The 20,684-nt window shown below is 37.3% G+C and overlaps 2 protein-coding genes and 10 non-coding genes across 29 annotated transcripts in view; 3 read left to right on the top strand and 9 right to left on the bottom strand.

The window, feature by feature from the left end:
• The window catches only part of CEP295 (centrosomal protein 295), a 52,851-nt gene extending 37,958 nt beyond the window's left edge, over positions 1–14,893 (top strand). For 5 of the 13 annotated variants that reach the window (XM_027579814.2, XM_027579810.2, XM_027579809.2 and 2 more), the window contains 14 exons: positions 23–166; positions 3,738–3,890; positions 7,365–7,462; positions 7,964–8,066; positions 8,465–8,635; positions 9,438–9,577; positions 10,413–10,608; positions 11,232–11,842; positions 12,578–12,718; positions 13,899–13,995; positions 14,135–14,299; positions 14,383–14,488; positions 14,574–14,673; positions 14,765–14,888. In XM_027579814.2, coding sequence (XP_027435615.2) covers positions 23–166; positions 3,738–3,890; positions 7,365–7,462; positions 7,964–8,066; positions 8,465–8,635; positions 9,438–9,577; positions 10,413–10,608; positions 11,232–11,842; positions 12,578–12,718; positions 13,899–13,995; positions 14,135–14,299; positions 14,383–14,488; positions 14,574–14,673; positions 14,765–14,803 — 2,264 coding nt within the window. In that variant the 3' untranslated portion in view covers positions 14,804–14,888. Of the gene's footprint in view, positions 1–22; positions 167–3,737; positions 3,891–7,364; positions 7,463–7,963; positions 8,067–8,464; positions 8,636–9,437; positions 9,578–10,412; positions 10,609–10,786; positions 11,016–11,231; positions 11,843–12,577; positions 12,719–13,898; positions 13,996–14,134; positions 14,300–14,382; positions 14,489–14,573; positions 14,674–14,764 lie in introns of those variants that run through there. The other 8 variants (XM_027579812.2, XM_027579811.2, XR_003517471.2 and 5 more) reach the window with 7 other exon arrangements.
• On the top strand, positions 7,586–7,665 carry LOC113915626. Its single transcript, XR_003517770.1, has one exon. It is a non-coding gene; the product is annotated as a small nucleolar RNA U2-19 (small nucleolar RNA).
• Positions 7,812–7,881, top strand: LOC113915624. The gene has a single exon (XR_003517769.1). It is a non-coding gene; the product is annotated as a small nucleolar RNA U2-30 (small nucleolar RNA).
• Positions 14,894–15,047: 154 nt separating the features above from the next.
• Positions 15,048–15,174, bottom strand: LOC113915610. The gene has a single exon (XR_003517756.1). It is a non-coding gene; the product is annotated as a small nucleolar RNA SNORA25 (small nucleolar RNA).
• Positions 15,175–15,540: 366 nt separating this feature from the next.
• On the bottom strand, positions 15,541–15,666 carry LOC113915618. The gene has a single exon (XR_003517763.1). It is a non-coding gene; the product is annotated as a small nucleolar RNA SNORA32 (small nucleolar RNA).
• Positions 15,667–15,686: 20 nt separating this feature from the next.
• TAF1D (TATA-box binding protein associated factor, RNA polymerase I subunit D) overlaps positions 15,687–20,684 on the bottom strand; it is a 9,384-nt gene continuing 4,386 nt past the window's right edge. Inside the window, exons 5-12 of one of the 6 annotated variants that reach the window (XM_027579830.1) lie at positions 20,411–20,468; positions 19,859–20,028; positions 18,802–18,836; positions 17,726–17,775; positions 17,470–17,500; positions 16,689–16,737; positions 16,306–16,343; positions 15,687–15,758 (exon numbers count right to left, since the gene is read on the bottom strand). In XM_027579830.1, coding sequence (XP_027435631.1) covers positions 19,885–20,028; positions 20,411–20,468 — 202 coding nt within the window. In that variant the 3' untranslated portion in view covers positions 15,687–15,758; positions 16,306–16,343; positions 16,689–16,737; ... (2 more) ...; positions 18,802–18,836; positions 19,859–19,884. Of the gene's footprint in view, positions 15,759–16,305; positions 16,344–16,688; positions 16,738–17,469; positions 17,501–17,725; positions 20,029–20,410; positions 20,469–20,684 lie in introns of all 6 variants that reach the window. The other 5 variants (XM_027579829.2, XM_027579828.2, XM_027579832.1 and 2 more) reach the window with 5 other exon arrangements.
• LOC113915606 lies at positions 16,065–16,137 on the bottom strand. Its single transcript, XR_003517753.1, has one exon. It is a non-coding gene; the product is annotated as a small nucleolar RNA Z40 (small nucleolar RNA).
• On the bottom strand, positions 16,426–16,560 carry LOC113915612. Its single transcript, XR_003517758.1, has one exon. It is a non-coding gene; the product is annotated as a small nucleolar RNA SNORA1 (small nucleolar RNA).
• Positions 16,808–16,945, bottom strand: LOC113915609. The gene has a single exon (XR_003517755.1). It is a non-coding gene; the product is annotated as a small nucleolar RNA SNORA8 (small nucleolar RNA).
• Positions 17,609–17,680, bottom strand: LOC113915633. Its single transcript, XR_003517777.1, has one exon. It is a non-coding gene; the product is annotated as a small nucleolar RNA SNORD5 (small nucleolar RNA).
• On the bottom strand, positions 17,828–17,960 carry LOC113915619. Its single transcript, XR_003517764.1, has one exon. It is a non-coding gene; the product is annotated as a small nucleolar RNA SNORA18 (small nucleolar RNA).
• LOC113915627 lies at positions 19,192–19,318 on the bottom strand. Its single transcript, XR_003517771.1, has one exon. It is a non-coding gene; the product is annotated as a small nucleolar RNA SNORA40 (small nucleolar RNA).

Raw genomic sequence — 20,684 nt, 5'->3', positions numbered from 1 at the left:
AAATTTGTCACTGACTTGATAGGTGAGCATCTGGACAAAGAACTAGGCAGGAGATCCTCAAAGCCACCTGTAGCAAAAGTGAAATGTGGATTGGACTTGAACCAACATGAACTCAGTGCTATACCAGAGGTAGAGTCACCAGCAAGTGGCAGAACGTCTATACTAGGTAAATAAATGGTTTGATAAAATACGATTTTTTAATAGTTTGTCAGTTTTCTACATTTTTTTCACGATGCTAAATTTTTGTCTTGAAGAAACAGGCTGTGAGTATTCATGAAAGAAAAAAATGGTTTACATAAAGAGTATTTAAAATTTGGACTTAAATATGGCATTAAGTAACTAGTTTCTTCTCATAAATGGTGAAAATCTGTTTACTGTAGACAGAAATTCTTCAGTATCCTCTGCTTCTGACACTTGCTTCCCTCTGCTTCCTTTCATATCTGCCTTCTTTCTAAACCTGTTTCTTTAGGAGTAACTCTGTGTTTTCTTTTCTTCTTTGCTGCTTTTCTACTTCAATAGCTTCACTGCTGTTTTCTTGTAGTTTTTATAGGATAATTAGTATGCTTAAAATCATGGATTTAAAGATAGTTACAACTGTATTTCTTCTCTGTACTTCTTCCTAGATGCAGTTATCTAGGAAAAGTCCTCCCTGTGATCTTCAGTAAATAGCCCTATTTGAATTTCATAATTATTTTTAGAATTCAGACTCAAGTAATTGATCAAATTTATCAAAGCACATCCTTTTTTAAGGGGGAAAATTGGCTTTGTCACTAGAAGAGTACGTAGAAGTGCAATATTAACAGCTACTTTTGTCTTAAGCCACAAAATATTGTACCTTTGTTTCTGACTGAAAGAATTAGGGAAGGTAGAGATTCAGAGTAACTCATAAGAATCAGTCCCCTTTCTACTTCCTTATTGTATCTTATGGAAGTTGTAACTTTGGCAAACCACAGCTATTTGGGAATTAGTGCTTTCCCTAATTCAGAATGCACCCTGGGAAATTCTCACCATTGATTCCCATGATTTTTTTTTTATTCCTATGATTTGATGAGTTATGTTTGTGATTGCTTTTAAATGTCACCTTGTCTCAAAGGGAAACTATCATATAGCTCACCCTTCACCACCACCTCCTTATCCTTGAGCCTTCTCTTTTCAGGGCAAGTACTTAGATGTAAATCTTAACGCTGCCCTTGTCTTCATCTCTCTGACACCCAATAAAAATCACCAGTTCTCAAGTTCTCCTTGTTCAGCTTGGGCATCTGTCCGCTTGTTCTCCCTCCCACTCAGGAATGCAGGCTGTCAGTTCTCTCTCATGGGGAGCTACTACAGCTCCCCATGGCTTCCTGTTTCCAGCCTCGCTGTACTCTCATTTTCCCGTGGTACATTCCGAGCAAGCTCTCTCTGCATCTCCCTGTTTGAAACTCTTCACTGGGCTTCTGTTCGATTCAAGGAATAGGTCTAAATTGAGTCTCAGTCTCCAGCTTCACCTGCCAGGCCCTTCATGATCTTGCTCCTCTGGGTGGGGCTGATTAAGGGCCCCTTCTCTGGTTAACTGGGCCTGACCTATTCTCCTGGACCTTTGGAGCTCTTATCCTAGCCTTTATCACACTTCTTTGGGTAGTACTTTTAGTCAAAATATTACAGGCAAATGGTTTTAAAAGGCAAATAGCACTAGAAGGTTATAACATGAAACAGCATTTTTTTTCCTGCCCCTACCCACCCTTCACCCCTTAACCTTACCAGAGCAGCCACTTTTCAAGTCTTTTATGTGTTTCTTCTTATATTTACCACAAGAGTTGGCAATGAATTTTAGGAAATATTAAGCTAAATTGCCATCATGCTAATGTATAAATGTTTTTCACTGCTAAGACAGTGGAACTCTGTTTCCTTTTTTTGTACAACTTTCTTGTATAGTAAATTGTCTCCTTTTTTTATTTGCTTAAAGTTTCTGTTAAATATCTGTCTTCTCACACTAATACTTCTTTCACATACCTCTAATAGAAGGTGAGATCACACCAGTTTCTCTGTGAAACTCACCTTCCACTTGAAAGTTGGGGAGCTCTGTCATGCGTTCTTAATAAGGGTGCTATTGCTTCCAAAGAAGGTGAGAATTGGTTCTTGGGGAGGTGAAAAGTCTTACTCTGTTCATGTACCAAAGCACAGGTGTACATAAAAAGTTACACAGCGTATCTGTAGCTCATATTTCATGGCAATAGGAGGGGAAGGAGGCATGTAGAAGGACAGATAATAGCTACAGGCTCCTCAGTCGTGTTGAGAGATACTGACCTATATTGACCCCCCAGTTTTCTTCTCTAGCTCATCTCTTCTGCTTTCGGTTTTTCTTTCTGGAAGAATTTCCTCAATTTTTTTTTTTCTAACTTAGGAATTTTCATTTTGACTGTCAAATTGCAGTTTCTAAAAGTTTGCTCTTTTCCTGGTTTTGTTTTGTTTTTCTTCCTTTTTCATAGCATCTTTCTGTTTTCTCACGGGTGCAACGTATTACCTGATTTGAATATATATAATGTTTTGTTTGGGTTCCTGTATTTTCTCCGTTTGTCTGAATTCTTTTGTTCCTTTTTTGTTGTTTCTCATTTTTTAGAGGCTTTTCTCTAACATCTTGCATATTTGAGTGGGATGCTAAAGGCTAAGTAGAAATTTTGTAAGCAGGGACCTTGCTTCCTGCTGAACTTCATTTGAAAAGGAGGTTTCTCATTGGGTACCCTCAATTTAATATCTGGAGTTCTTTTCCTTGAGGCAGTTCACAGTTTAGTTTCTTTAAGAAAAGATCCTCCGAGCTTGATACAAGTCTGGCTGTTGCTGTTACGGAGCCAGACCTGGGGGGATCTGCATTGAGGTGCAGACTTGAATACCCCTGATTACCTCATGGCATCCTCACTTCTTTCCACCGTTGCTTCCTTTTGGTGCTGAGCCCCCTGTTTTCAGAGTGTACTGGATTCAGTTTCTCCAGAGAATAAACCTTTAGTCTTCTGTGGGGATGATGTTGAGGGACAGGGATCTTAGGAGATGGGATGGATCTGTTCCGAGTACATATTTCTAAACAATCTCCCTGTCTTTCGTTCCCTGGTGCACACTTTCCTTATGTAATACCTGGTGCCTTGAATTGCCACGTTTTGCTAGGGTTGTGCAGGGTAGATTAGCTTCTGCTTTGGGGTATCTCCCCCTCCTCTGTTTCCTTACTTGTTATTTTTGTATCAAAGTATAACATTCAGAGAAGTGCACAAATCGCAAGTACTTATTTCAGTGATTACTGCTGGAATAACCACCCCTATGTAGCCACCACTCGGGTCAAAAACTAGAACCTTAGAGAACTCCACAAACCCTCCCCTGTGTCCTCCCAGTTCCAGTCTGTCCATTCTCTCCAGGTTAAACCTCTACCTTGATTTCTTATACCACAGATTAGCTGTGACTATTTTTGACTTTATTTTATGAACACAGACTATATCTTATAATACCATTCATGGTTAGTAAATTCTCCAGGCATTTTTTTCTGTGATTAGTCAATACTGAAGTATTATCTGGTATTGGAAGTGGGACTATCATTAAAAAGTTAGTAAAATCGAAGTGAAATAATTTAAAGGCCTGTGTGAAAGATAAGCGGTTATTATTTTCTTTCTACATAGATTTTTACCTGCAATCTAAATTGCCACTTTCATTTTAACTACTAACACTAGAAGCGTAAGTGAAAATCTAATGAGTCCATCTTTTCTTCCTCCCAGGTAAACCAGATTTTTATCAAGACAGGGACCCTCTAAGGGTCTCAGTAAGCCGAGAACAAAGTTTCTTTGGGAGCCCACTGAACTGTGATGCATTTGGTTGTCTTTACCCCATTGCCCAGGAGAACGTCTGCGGTGATGACTCCAAGGAAGCAGGTGAGAGAGAGAAATAGGCAGTGGAATTGCTGTGCACAAGGGTATGTGGTCAAAAGATATTTATTTACTGTAGTGTAATTTGTAGTGAGAAATGGTGAATAGATTTAGTGACTGTTGGTAATAGAATCATTATGGTGCATCTGGACCATGTGGTTCTATGTACTTGTTAAATGAAGGGAGTAAAACCTATCTTTATGCATTGAAAATTATCTGGAATGATAATCACCAAAGTGTCAGTACAGGTTTACCTTTGTTGGAGGCTGGGTTTCACTTTCTATTTTATATGTTCATATATTATAGTTTTTTTTTTCTTTTTTACAAAAATCACATATTATTTTACACAGAAAGCTGAATGAGGGAGTGAAGTTTATTTAGAGAATAGTAATTTTGCTTTTAAATTATTTTACTAAATAAATGCTAATAGGAAGTATATGAGGGTATGATATGAGGTTTTCACCGTTGGCAACCTCCACAAATTTTATACTTAAGCCTATTTGTAGCAGTCCATATTTAATTTAATACTATTAAATATTATCTTTAAAATATTCTGTAGCATTCTAAATGACATGCTTTATGTTTACTTTAAAATATTTGGAAAAGAGAGTTACCAGGAAAAAACTTTAAATCACTTAATCCTGCCTCCCAAACACAACCAGTATTAATTTTTTTTCCCCTTTTGAATTTCTGCGCATATATAACTGTTTCATGTCTGTAATACTGCTTACCCTACAAAGCATAGTTCTGATTCATACTGCTGCATTAGTTCCAAAGTATCTTTTAAGCAGTTACCTTTTCTAACCAGATTTCCTTTTATTTTTGCTGTCACTATAGTTTAATAGAATGAGAGATGAGGGAGAGCCAAGAGTTTAAAATAAAACTGTTACCATTCTTTTAGATTTAGCCAGTGGATACCTGTACTTCCTTTTTAGTCTACTGTTGGTGTCCTCCAGCCAAAGAGAACCAGGAACTTACCTATAGTTGAACAGACCTGAGTGTTGTGACTTGTTGCAGTGAGGTAGAATGCTCACAACAGGGAACTGGGAGCAGTGTCTCAGTACAGGTATTAGAAAGGACTTACTGTGAGATCTGGGCTTGTATTAGGTGATTTGGGAGAGGCTTCAAGGAAATGGGGCACTACTTATGAGTATTGGATGTTATCAGGAAGCAGGGGCAGTTCCATTTAGGAATTATCCAGGAGGGTGGGAATAATGGAGTGAGGCTTACGAAAGCTATAACTAGTAAAGAAGCAGTTACTCATATAAAAAAAAGCAACAAAGAAAAACACCAAAGTGCAGTAAGTGGTTGCTTATGAGTGGTAGGAAAAGGAGGAATTTACCTTCTTTATAACTTTTGGTGCTTTCTGAAATCATAATGAGCACGTATAGCTTTTACTATAAATCATTCTCAGAACACTTGGATGGCTCAGTCGGTTAAACATCTGACTCTTGGTTTCGGCTCAGGTCATGATCTCAGGTCGTGGGATCAAGCCCTGTGTCAGGCTCCATGCTCAGCACAGAGCGTGCTTGGGATTAATTCTCTCTCTCTAATAATATTTTTAAAAATTGTTCATTATATTTGACATTAAAAATACATCAAATCACACTTTTTGTCTGACTTAATTCAGGCCAGATAAGGAGATGCTTGGTCATTTTTGTGGTTTGGATAATACTCCTGGTTTTGTCTGTGTTTAGACATGAGTACCGATGGCCTGGTTTTTGTCTTGATCCATCATCGTCACAGGGTAGCCTTTCCTGTTACTGGTATTCTGTGAAATTGTTCATGTTTAACAGGAGAACACTAAGGCCTCGCTGATTGGGCCAGGTCAGCTCGGGGCTGCTTTTTCTTTCTCATAATCATCCATTGTTTCTGTCTTAGAAAAGAGAGTGCCAGCTTTGTTACTTCTTCTTTGTTCCCTCCCTTCCTCTTTATTCAGGTCCTCATCACCTCAGTGTGATTTCTTAGGCTGGTATCACTAACTTCAAGCTCTGTACCCTTTGCTTTTTTAGGAAGGCGGGAAATGGTGCTTTGCTTCGGAAGGAAAGCGGGAAATTCTTGTGTATCATGGGAAGATGACTCTGTGCAGGGCATTGCTTTCATGATGCTACTTCCCCTTTTCAGTAATCTCATAATGGGCCCCTTGTATCAGTGAGTCCTATCCAAACCACTGATACTTGTTTCTCTTCCAGCTCATTCAGGGATCTGTCCACTGAATTCTGCAACATTTCTCCAAAAGAGAAGACCTTGTTCCCTTCTTATTTTTATTTTCTTACCTCTTACTCTACTCAAATCTTCCCCCTGGGGGAATCTTCTTGGTATATTAGATATAACAGTATAGTTAGGATTATGAATGGATAAACCCCAGATTAACTTATCTCCCCAACTAGCTTTTGAAATGAGCTGCCTAGGAAAAAATAAGAACTTACTGTACAATTTCACCATATCTTAGTTTCTTTATTGAAAATTTTAGTTTGTATAGAAGAAACCAAGTAACAGTTTATTGGTTATATCAATTAGATCAAAATAATACATTTTTAATGAAGTAGAAGACAGTAAAAAAAATGATTAAAAACAAATTGTACTTAATATATAATATTCAGTATTAGCTTTGTTTCTGCCTCATTATCCATAATATAGATATTATTTTATAAATATACAGGTACATGTGTGTGTCCTGGGTCTTTGAGAAAACATTTCTTACCAAAACATTTAAGAAACAAACTTTTAATGTGTATGATGTCTCTTAATGAAATCATGGTGATAATGAGACACACATTTTTAGTTTATGTATTTGGTGGCACAGTTTTAATTTTATTCTGTTTCAGAGCCACAGATAACTGTACACTTTGATTAGCTTTCCCATAAATGTTGGCTCTTGAAGAGAAAAATTAACTCAGAATACCTGAATTCTTGAGACGAAATAATTTTTATATAGTCTTTTTTTTATATGCATTTTTCTCAACTTTGAGATCATACTGTACTAATGATAGAATATTTTTGCTTCACTTAATAACAAAAGCATTTCCCTGGGGTGCCTCGGTGGCTCAGTTGTTAAGCGTCTGCCTTCGGCTCAGGTCATGATCCCAGGGTCCTGGGATCGAGCCCCGCATCGGGCTCCCTGCTCAGTGGGGAAGCCTGCTTCTTCCTCTCCCACTCCCTCTGCTTGTGTTCCCTCTCTTGCTGTGTCTCTCTCTGATGAATAAATAAATAAAATCTTTAAAAAAAAATTTCCCATCATACTGGTAATTTCCTCTTTGTAGAATAATAACAAGTATAGTTTTCCAGGGAAAAGCATATTGTGCTGACTAGGAATGTTAATGAATAATAAAATGAATGTTTCTGTTTCTTTTTGGTCTAAGATAAGGCAATTCTACAAAGCAAGCTATGAAAGAAAACTGTAGGAAAATAGAAATGATATCCTCTGGTGCTAAGAATTTGACTTATAATAATCTGAATTCCCCCCCCCCCCAATTTCAGTCAAGGTCAAGGAGGCTGTGGCTGAGAATCATGCCGTATTAAGCTGTGCTGTGGAGGAAGAACATACATATCTGAGTCCAACTGTGAAGCCGGATAATGTTAGTAGTGTCTTAATAGGTACTCCATTGTTAGAGCTGTTTGGTTTCATGTTGTCTTTTAGTTTATAGAAGTTGTGAAATAATTGAAGTCTGTGTTCTCTGAGATCTGCCCTTACTGAGGTGGATCAATGATGAAAATAGCCAAATCTGAGCATCAGAAGACCTTCCAGTCTACCCGATGCATGATCTCTCTAGTTCTGAGAAGCAAAAGTAACTTAGAACGATAAGGGCTTATGTCTGGAGGGGGTGTGTGTGTGTGTGTGTAAAGGTGATCGTGTGACTGTGTATAACTAAGACTTGATAGATGGGGGGGATGTGTGTGTGTGTGTGTGTGTGAGACTAGAGTTCTGAGCAGTGATGAAAAGGTTTTACTACTGACCTTTACAACTATGAAGGTTTCTACACTTGATCTGAGCTCAGAATTGATAACTGTTGCTGATTTGGGTTTTTTTCTAGCTGTTACTTCCTACATTGTAGTCTAACATTCCTCTTCATTTTTAGGCTGAAACAGAAGAGATTTATCATGAGCCATTATCATCAGTAACTATTTCTACTGGCAGCATTTTAAGTTACGAAAACACAGATCTGAGCCTTACAGATCCAGGTAATAAAGTCAAAATGTTTGTAAATAAATTGAAAGACCAGCATCAGTTGAGGTCAGTACAGTGGTGAGAGCAAACACTGAGAGCTTGTCACAATGTGCTGAGAGGGCTTGTTTCTTTAAATCTCAGAAGTAAACTGTTCATGCCTGAGAGGATAATGGGCAGTATGTTACTCTAAACATTACTGGAAGTCACAGGCCTGCAGGCCACAGGGATGCTCTGTGGTTCTCCAACAACATTTTCAGAATTATCTGCTCACATTTTCCTATCCAGTGGGAATCTGAGCAGATTTCTTAATTGCTCTGATCCCTCATCAATGTATATTGCTATGCCTCTCTACCAAAACTTGTCTCTAAGGAAGTGCCCAGCCATTCAGTATTTTCATTGAACTCTTTTTCAGGGTCATTTTCAGAGCATGTGGACCCCAGGGAACAAGAATCCACCACTGGTAAAGAAGAGGAAGGAGGTATTTTAAGTTCTATACTTCCTTCATCGCAAGTTCTTTATCAAAGGCAGGACTCTCAGGAAGTTCATCAACCTCTGTTGCCTGTGGTGGAAAAGTTTACACCTGGTAAGACACATATGCGGCAGATGATAGACAAGCACATAAATGAAGCAAATTTGATGATTGAAAAAACAGACTTGAGGATAAAATTATTTCAAACAGTGCTTTTATATAACCTTTCATCCTTTTTGTTTTAAGGAATGATTGTTTGAGCTTCATGTCTCTTTGGCCTGCTGTGGCAGTTATGACACGATACATGGAAAACAGGGCATTTACTGAGAGGGGATCTGGAATGAATTAGACTGAAGAACATGTAGCAGAGATGAACAGATCTTCCTTTACCATTGCAAAGTTAGCTGTAACAGCTGAGGCAGTATTGCCAATATTGAGAATAAGATCAGACCTTGAGTCCCGAATTTGATCATTTATTAGCTGTGAGACAGTGAGCATGTTGCTTACTCCTTCCTCTTCTGTTAAAAAGGGGGCTGTTGGAGATTAAATGAGATAGTACACATGAAGTACAATGCCTGGCCCATAGTTAACACCCTATACAGGAACTTTCCTTCTTTCTTCTTTTTTTAAATCATTGATGCCAAAATGAAATAAGTGAGAATAACAAAGCTTATAGCAAAGCAGTGATCATAGTGGCTTCTTCTAATTAAACTTCATAAGACTTTGGAGCTAGTAAAAATGGAAACTTTGTCAAAGGTTTTGGTCATTCAGTATCCTTATTTTTTTGTATGTGGGATGTAATGATAGGACTTAATTTGAAAGCATCTGCTGGCAATGAAAAAAAAATGGAAGTAATTTTGTTAAATTGCAGTTACCTAAAATTAAATTTTATCTTTTTTTCTCAAAATTGCAACAGTTGACCTTGACTTTCCAGAATTGGAACACACTTTTCCAAATTTGCATCGTCAGCTATTTAAGCCGTTAGAACCACATCCAGATTTTGATATATCATCATCATACTCTGGGATTTCTCAAGACAGCAGAGACTTTTACCAGGTATATTAATGTAGATGCTTCATTGCTGTGAATGTCCAAAACCAGTTAATCTTTTCTTCTGTTAGAACAGAACAGTGGTTCTTTTCCTTGGCTGCCCATTAGAATCACGTGGAAAGCTTTTAAAAATCCCAATGCCCAGGCTGTACCCAGACCAATTAAGTCAGAATCTCTAGGAGTGCTTAGATTATCAAAAAACTTTGAGCTCCCCAGGCGATTATAATGTAGAACCAAGATTGGAAACCAGCTATACTAGAATTTTGTCCTGTCAGCCTTATCTCCAGCTAATGAGTATAATCCATAAAAGGCTCAAGAATATTTTTATTGTTTTTTTTATTACGAATTTTACAAAATTTAAAGCCTCTTCCTATTACAGTAAAGCAGCTGAGATTCAAAACTAGGTCTTTCTTCTCCCATACCCTGACATCCCAGGCTGTCCTACATAATAGTTCCTGCCTTTAGAAAATGATCTTGTCAGACACCTGGGTGGCTCAGTCAGTTAAGCAGCTGCCCTCAGCTCAGGTAATGATCCCAGGGTCCTGGGATTGAGTCCCACATCAGGAGCCCGTCTCCCTCTGCCTGACGCTCCCCCTGCTTGTGCTGTCTCTCTGACAAATAAAATCTTTAAAAAAAAAGAAAAAGAAAGTGATCTTGTCGTATTCTAAACTATCTGGTTAATTTGCAATTTGTTTTCTAAATTTTTTAAAGTCTCTTTCATATTGACTGAAATGGAAGAATTGGGTTTAAATAAGCAAATTATTAGTGTGAAAGGAAAGTGGTAATAGTAGTATCATAGGAACATGACTATTGATCCAATTGGTAATAATCAGTATGTCAGCCTTTCCCTGTTGTTTTCCATCAGAACTCAGATTCTTCATGTGAAAGCCACCATGCTGTTGTAGCATCCAAAAGTACGGTTTCCTTTACAGCACTGAGAACCAGCCTGAATTCATCTAACATAAGCCCGAACCAGCAGCCGGACCCTCATTTGGCTCATGCTGCAGCTCAGATATTTACTACAGAAAATACTGAGGGTATGATTAAGTTAGAAAATACTTTTCCATGATTTACATCCACTTTCCTTGGAAATTGTGCCTAGCAGTTCTTGGTATGTCTCCACTCTTGTCCTGACCCGTTCCCAGTGTTACAGCTTGTTTCTCTGTGTATTCATTTCAATATAGAAGTAATAATGCTTAGTTTGCATTTTTACAGTTCTGAACTTGATAAAAAGCCAAAGTGCTGCCTCTTGTTCCTCAGCTTCCTTACCTCAACCCTTACAGTTAAGTTTTAAGTATCCTTCTAAAACTTCTTGTACAAATTGTATATATACACACACATATTTTTATGAGATACACATACACATTTTAGTCGGAGTTCTGTTACTGAAATCAAGTCTCTCTTAGGAGAGTCTTAGGATTCTCTCTCGTCTTCATCATGTGTCATAACCATGTTTTATTAGACTAGGAGAAAATACATTGTGGGAGAATTTGAAAATCAGTGACCATCCTTTTAGTTTTCTATTCATGTATACATATATCCGCTTTCACTCCTCAAATTGTAGGAAGTAATCTGACTTCATTACTTGCAATTTAGTCAGACTATTAGAGATTGTATCTGTATCCAGGTTTCACATGTCATTGTGGTTAACTTCTTACAGGATCTGAACAATCTTTTCAACAGCTTCTACCAGAATTTTCTTCACAGGAGGGGAGCCAGCATGTTGATCTACCAAGTATTTTCACCATTGAAATAAGAGATTCTTCCCAAGGCATGGAAAATCAGGACTCTGAACAGACTAAAATACAAAATAAGGAAAAAAGTGTTCATTTCCACCTCTGTGTAGGAAATTTACAGAGTTCAGTCTTCGGTTCATCTGATGAGGCTAATGTATTTCATCCCTTAAGTCTACAGTATAGCACTCCATGTGGGTCTACCTCTAGTGAGTGCTCAGTAAAAGCCCAACCAGAAGGCAGAAAAGAAGGACTGGGTTTTGAAGAACTATCAGAAAGAGGACTCGATGGAGACAAAAATGAAACCCGTGGGGTTTTAAACATAAATTCACATGTGGAGGAAATTGATTCTCAATCCTGTGTCAGAACAGTGGAGATGGGAACTTCAGTTCAGACACCATATTCTGTTCAGAATGAAAAATATTTTGAGAATTCAACTAAGGAAGAAACTCCAAAAGTCCTAAGAAACCTTTCTCAACTAGCACAATCAGAGCTCTTTTTAAGTTCTGGATCATTACAGAGCTCAATTCCAATGTGGGTAAGTGAAATCTGTTGTATGTAAAAAGATTCATTTCCAGGGAAGTCTTTTGAAACAAAATTCAACAGAGGCAACCAAGATACTTGCTAATATTTCTGAGATAGTCAATCTTGTTATCATTGGAAATCTCCAATAAAAGGTCTTGCTCCCCATTGACACATCCCTTTTCTAATGGCTTGGCCTATGCTTCAGCTTCTTTGTACTGCATTAATCTGCTTGGTTTCAACTCGAGTCACCTGAATATGGTTTTTGCCTTCTAGTATTGTCCTTCCACCGATCAATTATATTGAGAGCAAGAGTGACATCTGGGCCACAGATGTTTTATTTTGCAGCTTTTGTGTTGGAGTGGTTTTGTGTTTGTTTTGCAAATTCTTCAGTGTAATTAGATACTTCCCTCTAAAAATGTAGTTTGGCAGCAAGGGTCTCCCATTTGGCTGCACCCCACCAGCTACTGCTCCCTTTCGATAGGTTACCCCCTCAGGTTCTGCACAGCCCCCAGTCAACCCGCCTTTGTACTATCTGCATAGCCCCATAATAAGCATTTGGGCTTATAACCCTTGCATTAGCTATTTTCAGAGAATTATTTCGCCCATCCCCAAAGTCTTAATATTTCTTAAAGTGGGTTGGACGTAGGGGAGGCACCACGGTGGTCTTCACGGACCACTGTTGTTCTTCCTCTGTAACGTATTTTTACGCTTTTAAGGGTATGGTTTCCTTTTGAATTTTACTGCACAGGAGACAGAATCTGGCCATGGTATAATGGAAGAACCAGAGCTTACACTAGTAAGCACCAGTGATACCAGTATTGCTGAAATGGATTTTGTAAATCTAACCCTAGAAGAAAAGAAAGGAAATGAGACAAAAAACAGTTCTCAGGTAAATTTCATAGCTCCCTTTAATATGAATACACCTCATTTTACACAGCAACACATAGCTGAGAATAAGGAAACAGGTAAGTTTTTCCACTTTTTTTCATTAGAATTGTTTGCAAACTAATTTCCTTCCTTTTCCCGGGTGCAAATGCTGTCAACTACAGTGAACAGGAGGGGTTACTGTGCTTTAAGCAACTGACAGCTGAGGAGAGGAACATTTATCTTACGATGCTGTAGATTTCATTAGTACCTGGAAGGGTTGGAATTCACGAAATGAATTGATTCAATGAAAGATGAATCTTGTTCCAAAAAAGTTCTGAGGCAGCAGAGCTCTAGAAGATAGGTAAAAATCAGAACTGAGGGTGGTACAGAACGAGTGCTATTACTTTGAGTTTATTTTGTGCGTGTCTTGAAGAAAAAATGAAGATGTATTTCAAGTTATAAAACACCAAGATAGGTTTTAGCTGCAGGTTCCTTATACTTTCCTCCACTGCAAGCAAACCATTCTTCCTGGCTCACTTCACTTCTTAGAAGATAGTCATTGGAGGGAATTCTGCCATACATTTAATGCTAATTTACTAAGATTCTAGATTACAATAGATGAATTCACTGATAACTGTTTGTGTATTAAGAGGTAAACTCTTACAGGGAAGTCCCAGATTCTAGAGAGTACTGTGGCCTGATACAGTATTGTATTAGATTATTTATCTAATAAATGACTCCACACCTAGTACTTGTTGCCATGATTACTGATAAGGGTAATTTGGAGAAGCAGGAGACCAAGAGCTAATGCAGAAGTGGTGTGGAAGAACTTGACAGCAATCAGGGTAGGGGGTGGGGGGAGCTTTTGGCTAGAGTAGGCTGGTCAGGTAAAGCATTTTAATAGGAATAAAGTCATTTATTAAAATTTTCCCTTCCCAGAAAACTTAGTCCTGTAGTTCAGATGTGAGAACCAGCACAAAGAAAGAATAGGAACGAAGTCTATTGAATATGGATTCCTATACTGCATTTGGGGAGCAGAGAGTAAGGCACTCAGCTGCCTACCTCTCCCCCAAAGACCACATCTTTGTCTAACAAAGGGAACCAGAGGTCTAGAAACTTAAAAGGTTTAGAACCTACGCTTGTGATTCTGTTCAGTGAGATGAAAAGTGGTAAATTCATCTATAATTTTTTTTTGCAATTAGGTGAGTGAATTTCTGCCTCTTTTATCAGAAACAGAAACCTCGGATTATCTAGGTGTATCTGAACACTGCAGCAAGGAGCAAGTGATCCTGTCGGCAGGTATGCCCTTGAGCATCTGAAATGCTTAAACTGAGGGGCTGGCAGAGTTCCCGATTCAGTTCCAATATTCACACTGTCCCACAATCTTGTACACTGCTGGCACAAAACATTTAAGCTTCAGTTTTTGTTTTTTTAACAGAAACTCCTCCAAAGATTATAGCTCTACCTGGGAGCTTACAAGAAGCATTTATAAAGAGGAAAAAATCATTTATGGAGAGATCCTCCCAGAGACAGAAAGAAATAAAGAATAAAACTCGTATTCCTGAAAATTCTCAAACCAAAATAGCTAAGGAGAAACCTACAGGTATGTTCCACACAATCTGCATCAGGTCTCACAAAGAGAATGTAGCATTGTAATATTTGCCAAGTCACTTGTTCTCTGCTCAGGCTCATCTGTGAGTCGCCTGAAGGGTGTGAATAAGGTTAAGGTTAGAGTGTCACTTCCTGAAGACAGAATGACTGCACAAGCCCTCATGCATCAAAGGGCCCTAAGGTATAGGTGTGTGTGTATGTGTGTGAGTGAATAGTAATTTACATTCCTAAAATGTGTGTCCTTAATTCTATGTATCAATTTACAGATCATACAATCAGTTAGCTGAAGTCAAACGGCAAAGGGAAGAGAAAGCAAAGCAAGATGCATATGCCCAAAACAGAGCAAGGGCAAAAGAATTTCATAAGGTGAGCTAGGCCCCCTACAATTTTTCCATGTCTAGGGTATATATACTGCAACGGATAAATGCTAAATTTTATTTTTTTATTCCTTCCACAGAAAACACTACAGAAACTTCGAGCCAAAAATACATGCTGACTTTCTACTAAAAGTGTAAAGTTTTTTTTAATTATGTGTAATATAGGCAAAATTATTTAAAGTTAATAAATTTTTATTTGAGGAATTTTACATGTGATTCCTTCCGCTTCCATTCACCGTAGTTCCTCCAAAGTCAGAATCATAATCTTCACAATAGCCCTGAGAACAAGAGTATACACATTGGTTAAACTTCGGAGACATTTCTTCTTTCCCACTTGACCAATCATGGATAAAAGCAGCTAAATCTTGTATCTCCTCAGGAAAACATAGCACTATTGAGTAACTATTACATCCTATGGAGAATTCCAGTATTTGGTCATAGCGTTAAGAGCTCTTGGTTTTAGTCCCACAAGCCCTCTTTGAAATGACCTGGAAGTTATTTTTTTCAAATGTGTACATACCTTTTAAAAAGAACTGTTCAATCCACAGTTGTCACTGTCAGTCCTACATAACAGGAACATAAAAGTAAGGTTCCATTTCCAGAGATGATCATGTAAACTGAAGCCAGCCTCCCTCTATTAAATCTATTGTATTACAAGTTGCATGGGTATTAGCAGGAGTGATTTAGCAAAAGACACTTGCAAGAGTAGAAATCTAGGCACGCACTGTTCAATATACTAGCCATGTATGGTCAGATTAGAATTTGAAATATGACTATTACCAAATCACATATGGCTTTTGTTACATTTATACTGGACAGTGCTGATCTAGCCAATGGAAATAGAACACGGTTGATAAAATGTTCCCAATAGGCTGAATGCTAGGCAAAGTAGCAGAAAGAAAAAAAACCTAGTGGGAAAATTTTTTATGGTCATGTCCACAGCAAATGAGAAACTGCATTCTCAAAGCCTTGGTAATGACCATTATATGGTAAGAGAATTAACTTGCCAGAGTTCTTTCGGTTGAGCTTCTTCGATCTCCACTTGAATACGGACATACTTCAAAAACTCCCCACCTATGGAAAATTTTAAAGTTTAGACTACATTTTTCAAAATGTAATTAGGTTCCCAAGTATCCTGAAACCCAGTTCTGAACTAGTATGTGCTACAAATTGCAGACTTAAACTACGTAAGGTGCAACAATTGTTTTCAATCCAGTTCATTTAAATGTTGGGAATATATATTAAACTAAAGCTATATTCATTTGCACTCAAACCTCAATTGACATGAAATGCCCTGATTATTCACTCCAAAGTAACTATTCCTGTTTAACTTTTACTTAGAGCTTTTGCTGGAAAATACAGCACAGATTTCATTTGGATGGATGTTCAGAAAGGCTACTTTCATTCAGCACATTCAGAGCAGTTGAACATTTTGCCCATCATCATAACATCACAAATCACTGGCAAACAGTATAAACACACATTGTGGCCTTTTAACATCTAGAGTTTTTTTTTTTTTAAGTGGTGAGGTAATGAACTACCAGGATTAGCAGCTGTCAAAATTAGGTAAATAAATGGATTCCATCTCCTATAACATAGGGCTTTTGAAGGGAAATCTTACCTGTAATCTTTGGGATCCAATGTCTTTACTCCGGGGCCCTAGAAGTCAAATTGTAGAAGTACACTGATTGCTATTTTGGCAAATAGATCTAATTGTTTCTAATGTTGAAAAGTCTTACAGAAATGTTACAGGCCTCATTGTCACCACAGCAATAAATCTGCTATGATGGAAGCATAACCTGTGTCTCAATGTAGCCACATCAACAATTTCTGGACACCATGAACAACAGTGCCCACTTCCACCTAGAATGAGGCTTTAGAGAAGTTCCTCTCAAGCTTATAATCTATACAAAGGTTTCTGCCTCTGTAAGTCTTGCTGTTTTGCTAACCAGATGCTGTCAATAAAAGAAAGCCACCAGAAGCAACTGAAATAAAAAACCTTACCCGTTAGGGTCTGAGCCTGGATCTGCCTGGTTCTCAATTTCAAACACCCCTAGAAAAAGAGACGTGTTAGTTCCTCCTGTAGATTCTCTCAAATTGAACAATATGAAAAACTAGAGGAAAACTGTTTCAATAAAAATACCAGGTTTAACATGCACGAAGCCAAGAAAACCAACGATGCCAGATACTGAGTTTCTATTGCACTGTCTCTTGAACACCCAGCAGGAATGAGCTGCTGAGGGCAGATACCATGCAGTGCGATCCTGACGGATATGTAAACCCCTCTAACTTCAAAGGCTACCTGAGAAACTTCTCTCTCGAAATTTAAGTTCTTATAATATGTAGACCTTTATTCCTAATTGCCACTCCAATAAGACAATATTACCTGCAACTTAAGTTATAAGCCCAGTCTCCATTATCTTTCCTGTCTCTGTATAATTCACATACATAACTATGAAGGGAAATCACTAAAAGAAATGATGCATTAGAAACAAGATCAGTTGCTCAGATTATCAGGCAGAATTCCTTAAAAAAAATTTAGTATATCTGTTGTAACATATCCAAATGAATTGTTTAATAAAGATACAAAAGGGCATTTTCATGTTATTTCCTAGACAGTCTCTTCAGTTTGTCCAATTCTGTTTTACAGCAAACATTTTTACTAAGATCTTGATACTTCTGTTGCATACCCAACTACTGCACAACAGTATGCTGACCTCATTCTATTTTTTCAGAACGTTTGGATCCTTAATAAATTTCAATAGAAATCAGATGTTCCACCTACCTCTAAATATGAGTTCAAATCCTATTCACCCCTACAGATAAAATAACAAAAGATTAAGAACAATTTAAGTGTGATTAAAATTTAAAACCTAAATATATGACTAGCATCCACATTGTAACTGGATTTAAGCTATAGTCAGCTCTGTCAGAATTAAGTTTTAGTTCATGTCTGTATCATTCAGCAGTTGAACAGTTAAATTCATCATCTGAACTGTAACAGTACCCCAAAGATTGCACTGTTCCCAATGGAAACTTACCTAAGCCATCACACCCTAGAACTGTACAGATTGTTGGGATATGCCAACACCTAAGATTTAAAAAAATTTGACTATTAGGTCTTTCACAGAATTTTAGCAGTTAAATGTCTTGTAGTTCTTTCCCACAGATCTAACACATAGTTCTGTGAATAAAGAAAACCACACATATACTCTATGAGGCGTTTCCAACGATGTAGGTCTACAGAGAAAAAGCCCCATCGGGATAGACCTCAACCATTGTTTAGTTTTAAATTGGAAGATTCCACAAGAAAAACACAACAGTGATCTGCTCTCAGTCACAGAGTTCAAAATTGTGCAAAAAGCCGAACATTTACAACAAACTTATCATTCCATAAATTACACAGTAAGGATTTTTAAAATGCTTACAGGAAGGAGTAAGTTACAATGAGAATAAAAACCAAATACTAAAAATAAGTACAAAGTGGCTACTATAGAACCACCAAAGGAAGGAAAAAGATTTCCATATCTAAAAGTCCTGATTTTGGCAAACTCCAGTATCAGAGTATGTTTTGTCTAGGACATTCCAGATTACAGCAGTGTTTAAATTTTTGCCTCACCTTAAGAAATACCATTATTTGATATCACTAAAAAAGAGGAAAATATTAATGTGGCTTTATGTATTTCTGTTCTTCCCATTTATGAAATCACTGGAAGATAAATTGGGTGCTTTTTAATTACCGTTTGCATCATTCAGATTTAGGAAATTTTATGTCCTCTAGTCATTTCTAACATTACACTACTAAATCTTATACCTCATTTTAGATTATGCATTAGTTTAAAATAATGTAAATGTGTGAAATGAGAATATCTAGTATTCTGATTATTTCAATATAAACTAACTTAGTTTGTGGAGACCCTTTCTTGCTAGTAAAGTGAAGCTTGCACTTTACCACTATAAAATGTGTGAACCCTAAAATTCATTTTTCTGAAATGTCAAACAAATTGTCAACTGACAAAATGTCTTTCAGTAATGAAACCTGTGGAGGTTTAAACTGTCTGACAAAGTTCATTTCAACAAATCTGACCCAAATACTCACCTAAAGCATAAGACATACCTTTAAAGTCCAGACATTGTGTTCAAGTGAAAAGCCTAAAAAAAAAAGCATCTTTGTTTCATGTCAGCATTAAAATTAGAATACTAATTCAATATAGCTGAGATTTTCCTTATTTTTTTTTTTTGAAGATTTTATTTATTTTTGACAGAGAGAGGGAACACAAGCAGAGGGAGTGGGAGAAGGAGAAGCAAGCCTCCCCACCAAGCAGGGAGCCTGATGCAGGGCTAGATCCCAGGATCCTGGGATCCTGACCTGAGCCCAATGCAGACGCTTAATGACTGACCCACCCAGGCACCCCTTCCCTTATATACCTTTAGTAATTCTACAGTCCTGGAACCGCCCTTCAGGTTTGTCAATATACCCACCATCACTTTAATCTGTTTTAGGGATCTTGTTCCTTCTTGTATGTATCAAAACTCATACTGTGCCATGAGTTCTGGGTTGCAAAAGAGGATTTATTTTTTGCACTTAGTCTAAGTCTTTGTTCACAAACTAAACAAAAACAAGCACAAGTGCGATCATAAAATACAGTATATATTTAGTGGCATACTCAGCAATATGCAGTAGTAAGTGGTAGCTGAAATAGTCTAGGTAACTAGTAAGTTCTTATTATGGTACTACGTATTTGAAGCTAAAGGTCACTTTTATCTGAATAAAACTGCGGGCAAAACCCGTTTCAGGTACTCTGAGGAATGGATGGTTGCCGTCCATCATTAGTGATTACTGTAATAAAAGATTTACAATCTCTGTACTTCTTGAAGGCTCAAATGATGCCTTTTAAGTGCTTACCCTGAAATAAACAAGCAGAGGCAAAACAGATCTTCTGTTTATTATTTCTCAAGTGATTATTTCTGCTATATGCAAGCCTCAATTTTTTCTATGTGTATAATTTCACTGTTTTTAAAATGGTTTTTTCTAGTAATTCGTTACGAGTTTCATTAACTTGTTCAGACATTCTTTTTTTCTCCTTAGCAGGTTCTTTATCACTACGCCAACATATACATTATGTTTTTCATCTTTACTTTCTACAAAAAGCCGTTTTCTCTGTTCTATTTACCTTAACATTCATATTCCTATCTCTTTTCAGGCCATTCTGTCCTGTCCAATGTTTTTGGACTTTGATGCTCTCTTTTTAGACAAAGCGGCTTCTTCAGTATATTCTTCTTGTTCTAAATACACATTCTTCATCTTTGGTACTTCAGAACTTATTATGAAATCATTATTGTCCTGCATAAAAAACTCCAATTATTAAGTAACTACTGAATTTTACTGCTTTAGTAATTACACATAACTGAACTCTAGGTTACTTAAAATAACCTAATGACTAAGGCCTGATGTTAAAAACCCAAATTCAACTTATTTTTTATTAGAAAATCCTAATTAGACATTCTAATAGCAAAACCTAACATATTAAACTTATTAACAGTACTGAAAACCCAACATTCTCACCAAGCATCCAAATAATCCCTATTTTTATTCTTACGTTTCCTGTACACCAAATCCATTGAGCCTTTCAAAAATTAAGTTCAGAATCTAAGATACTAACTAGTGGATTAAATTCTTCCTGTACAACTGCTATCCTCCTGAAATGGGAAAAAATGTTACTTACCACCAATTTGATATCACATTCATCATTATGTTCAAGATTTGTTGCAGCCTCCTCTGTTCTGTAATGTTAAAATATACCCTCAGATGACAAAATCATCTATCTAGAATCCAATATTATACTGTCATGATACACAAATGAAACAGCAATACTAGTTAAGGAGAAAAATTATGTTGTCACGTATGACATCCCAAAACGGATGGCTCATGTGCCAAGCTCAAAGCTCAACTACAACCCAGATGGGCTTATTGTAGCTATGCTCCCATCACTATTCAAG

Source organism: Zalophus californianus, chromosome 11, assembly GCF_009762305.2.
Source record: "Zalophus californianus isolate mZalCal1 chromosome 11, mZalCal1.pri.v2, whole genome shotgun sequence".
In the NCBI taxonomy this organism is placed as follows: Eukaryota; Metazoa; Chordata; class Mammalia; order Carnivora; family Otariidae; genus Zalophus; species Zalophus californianus.
This window is presented reverse-complemented; position numbering and strand designations above follow the sequence as displayed.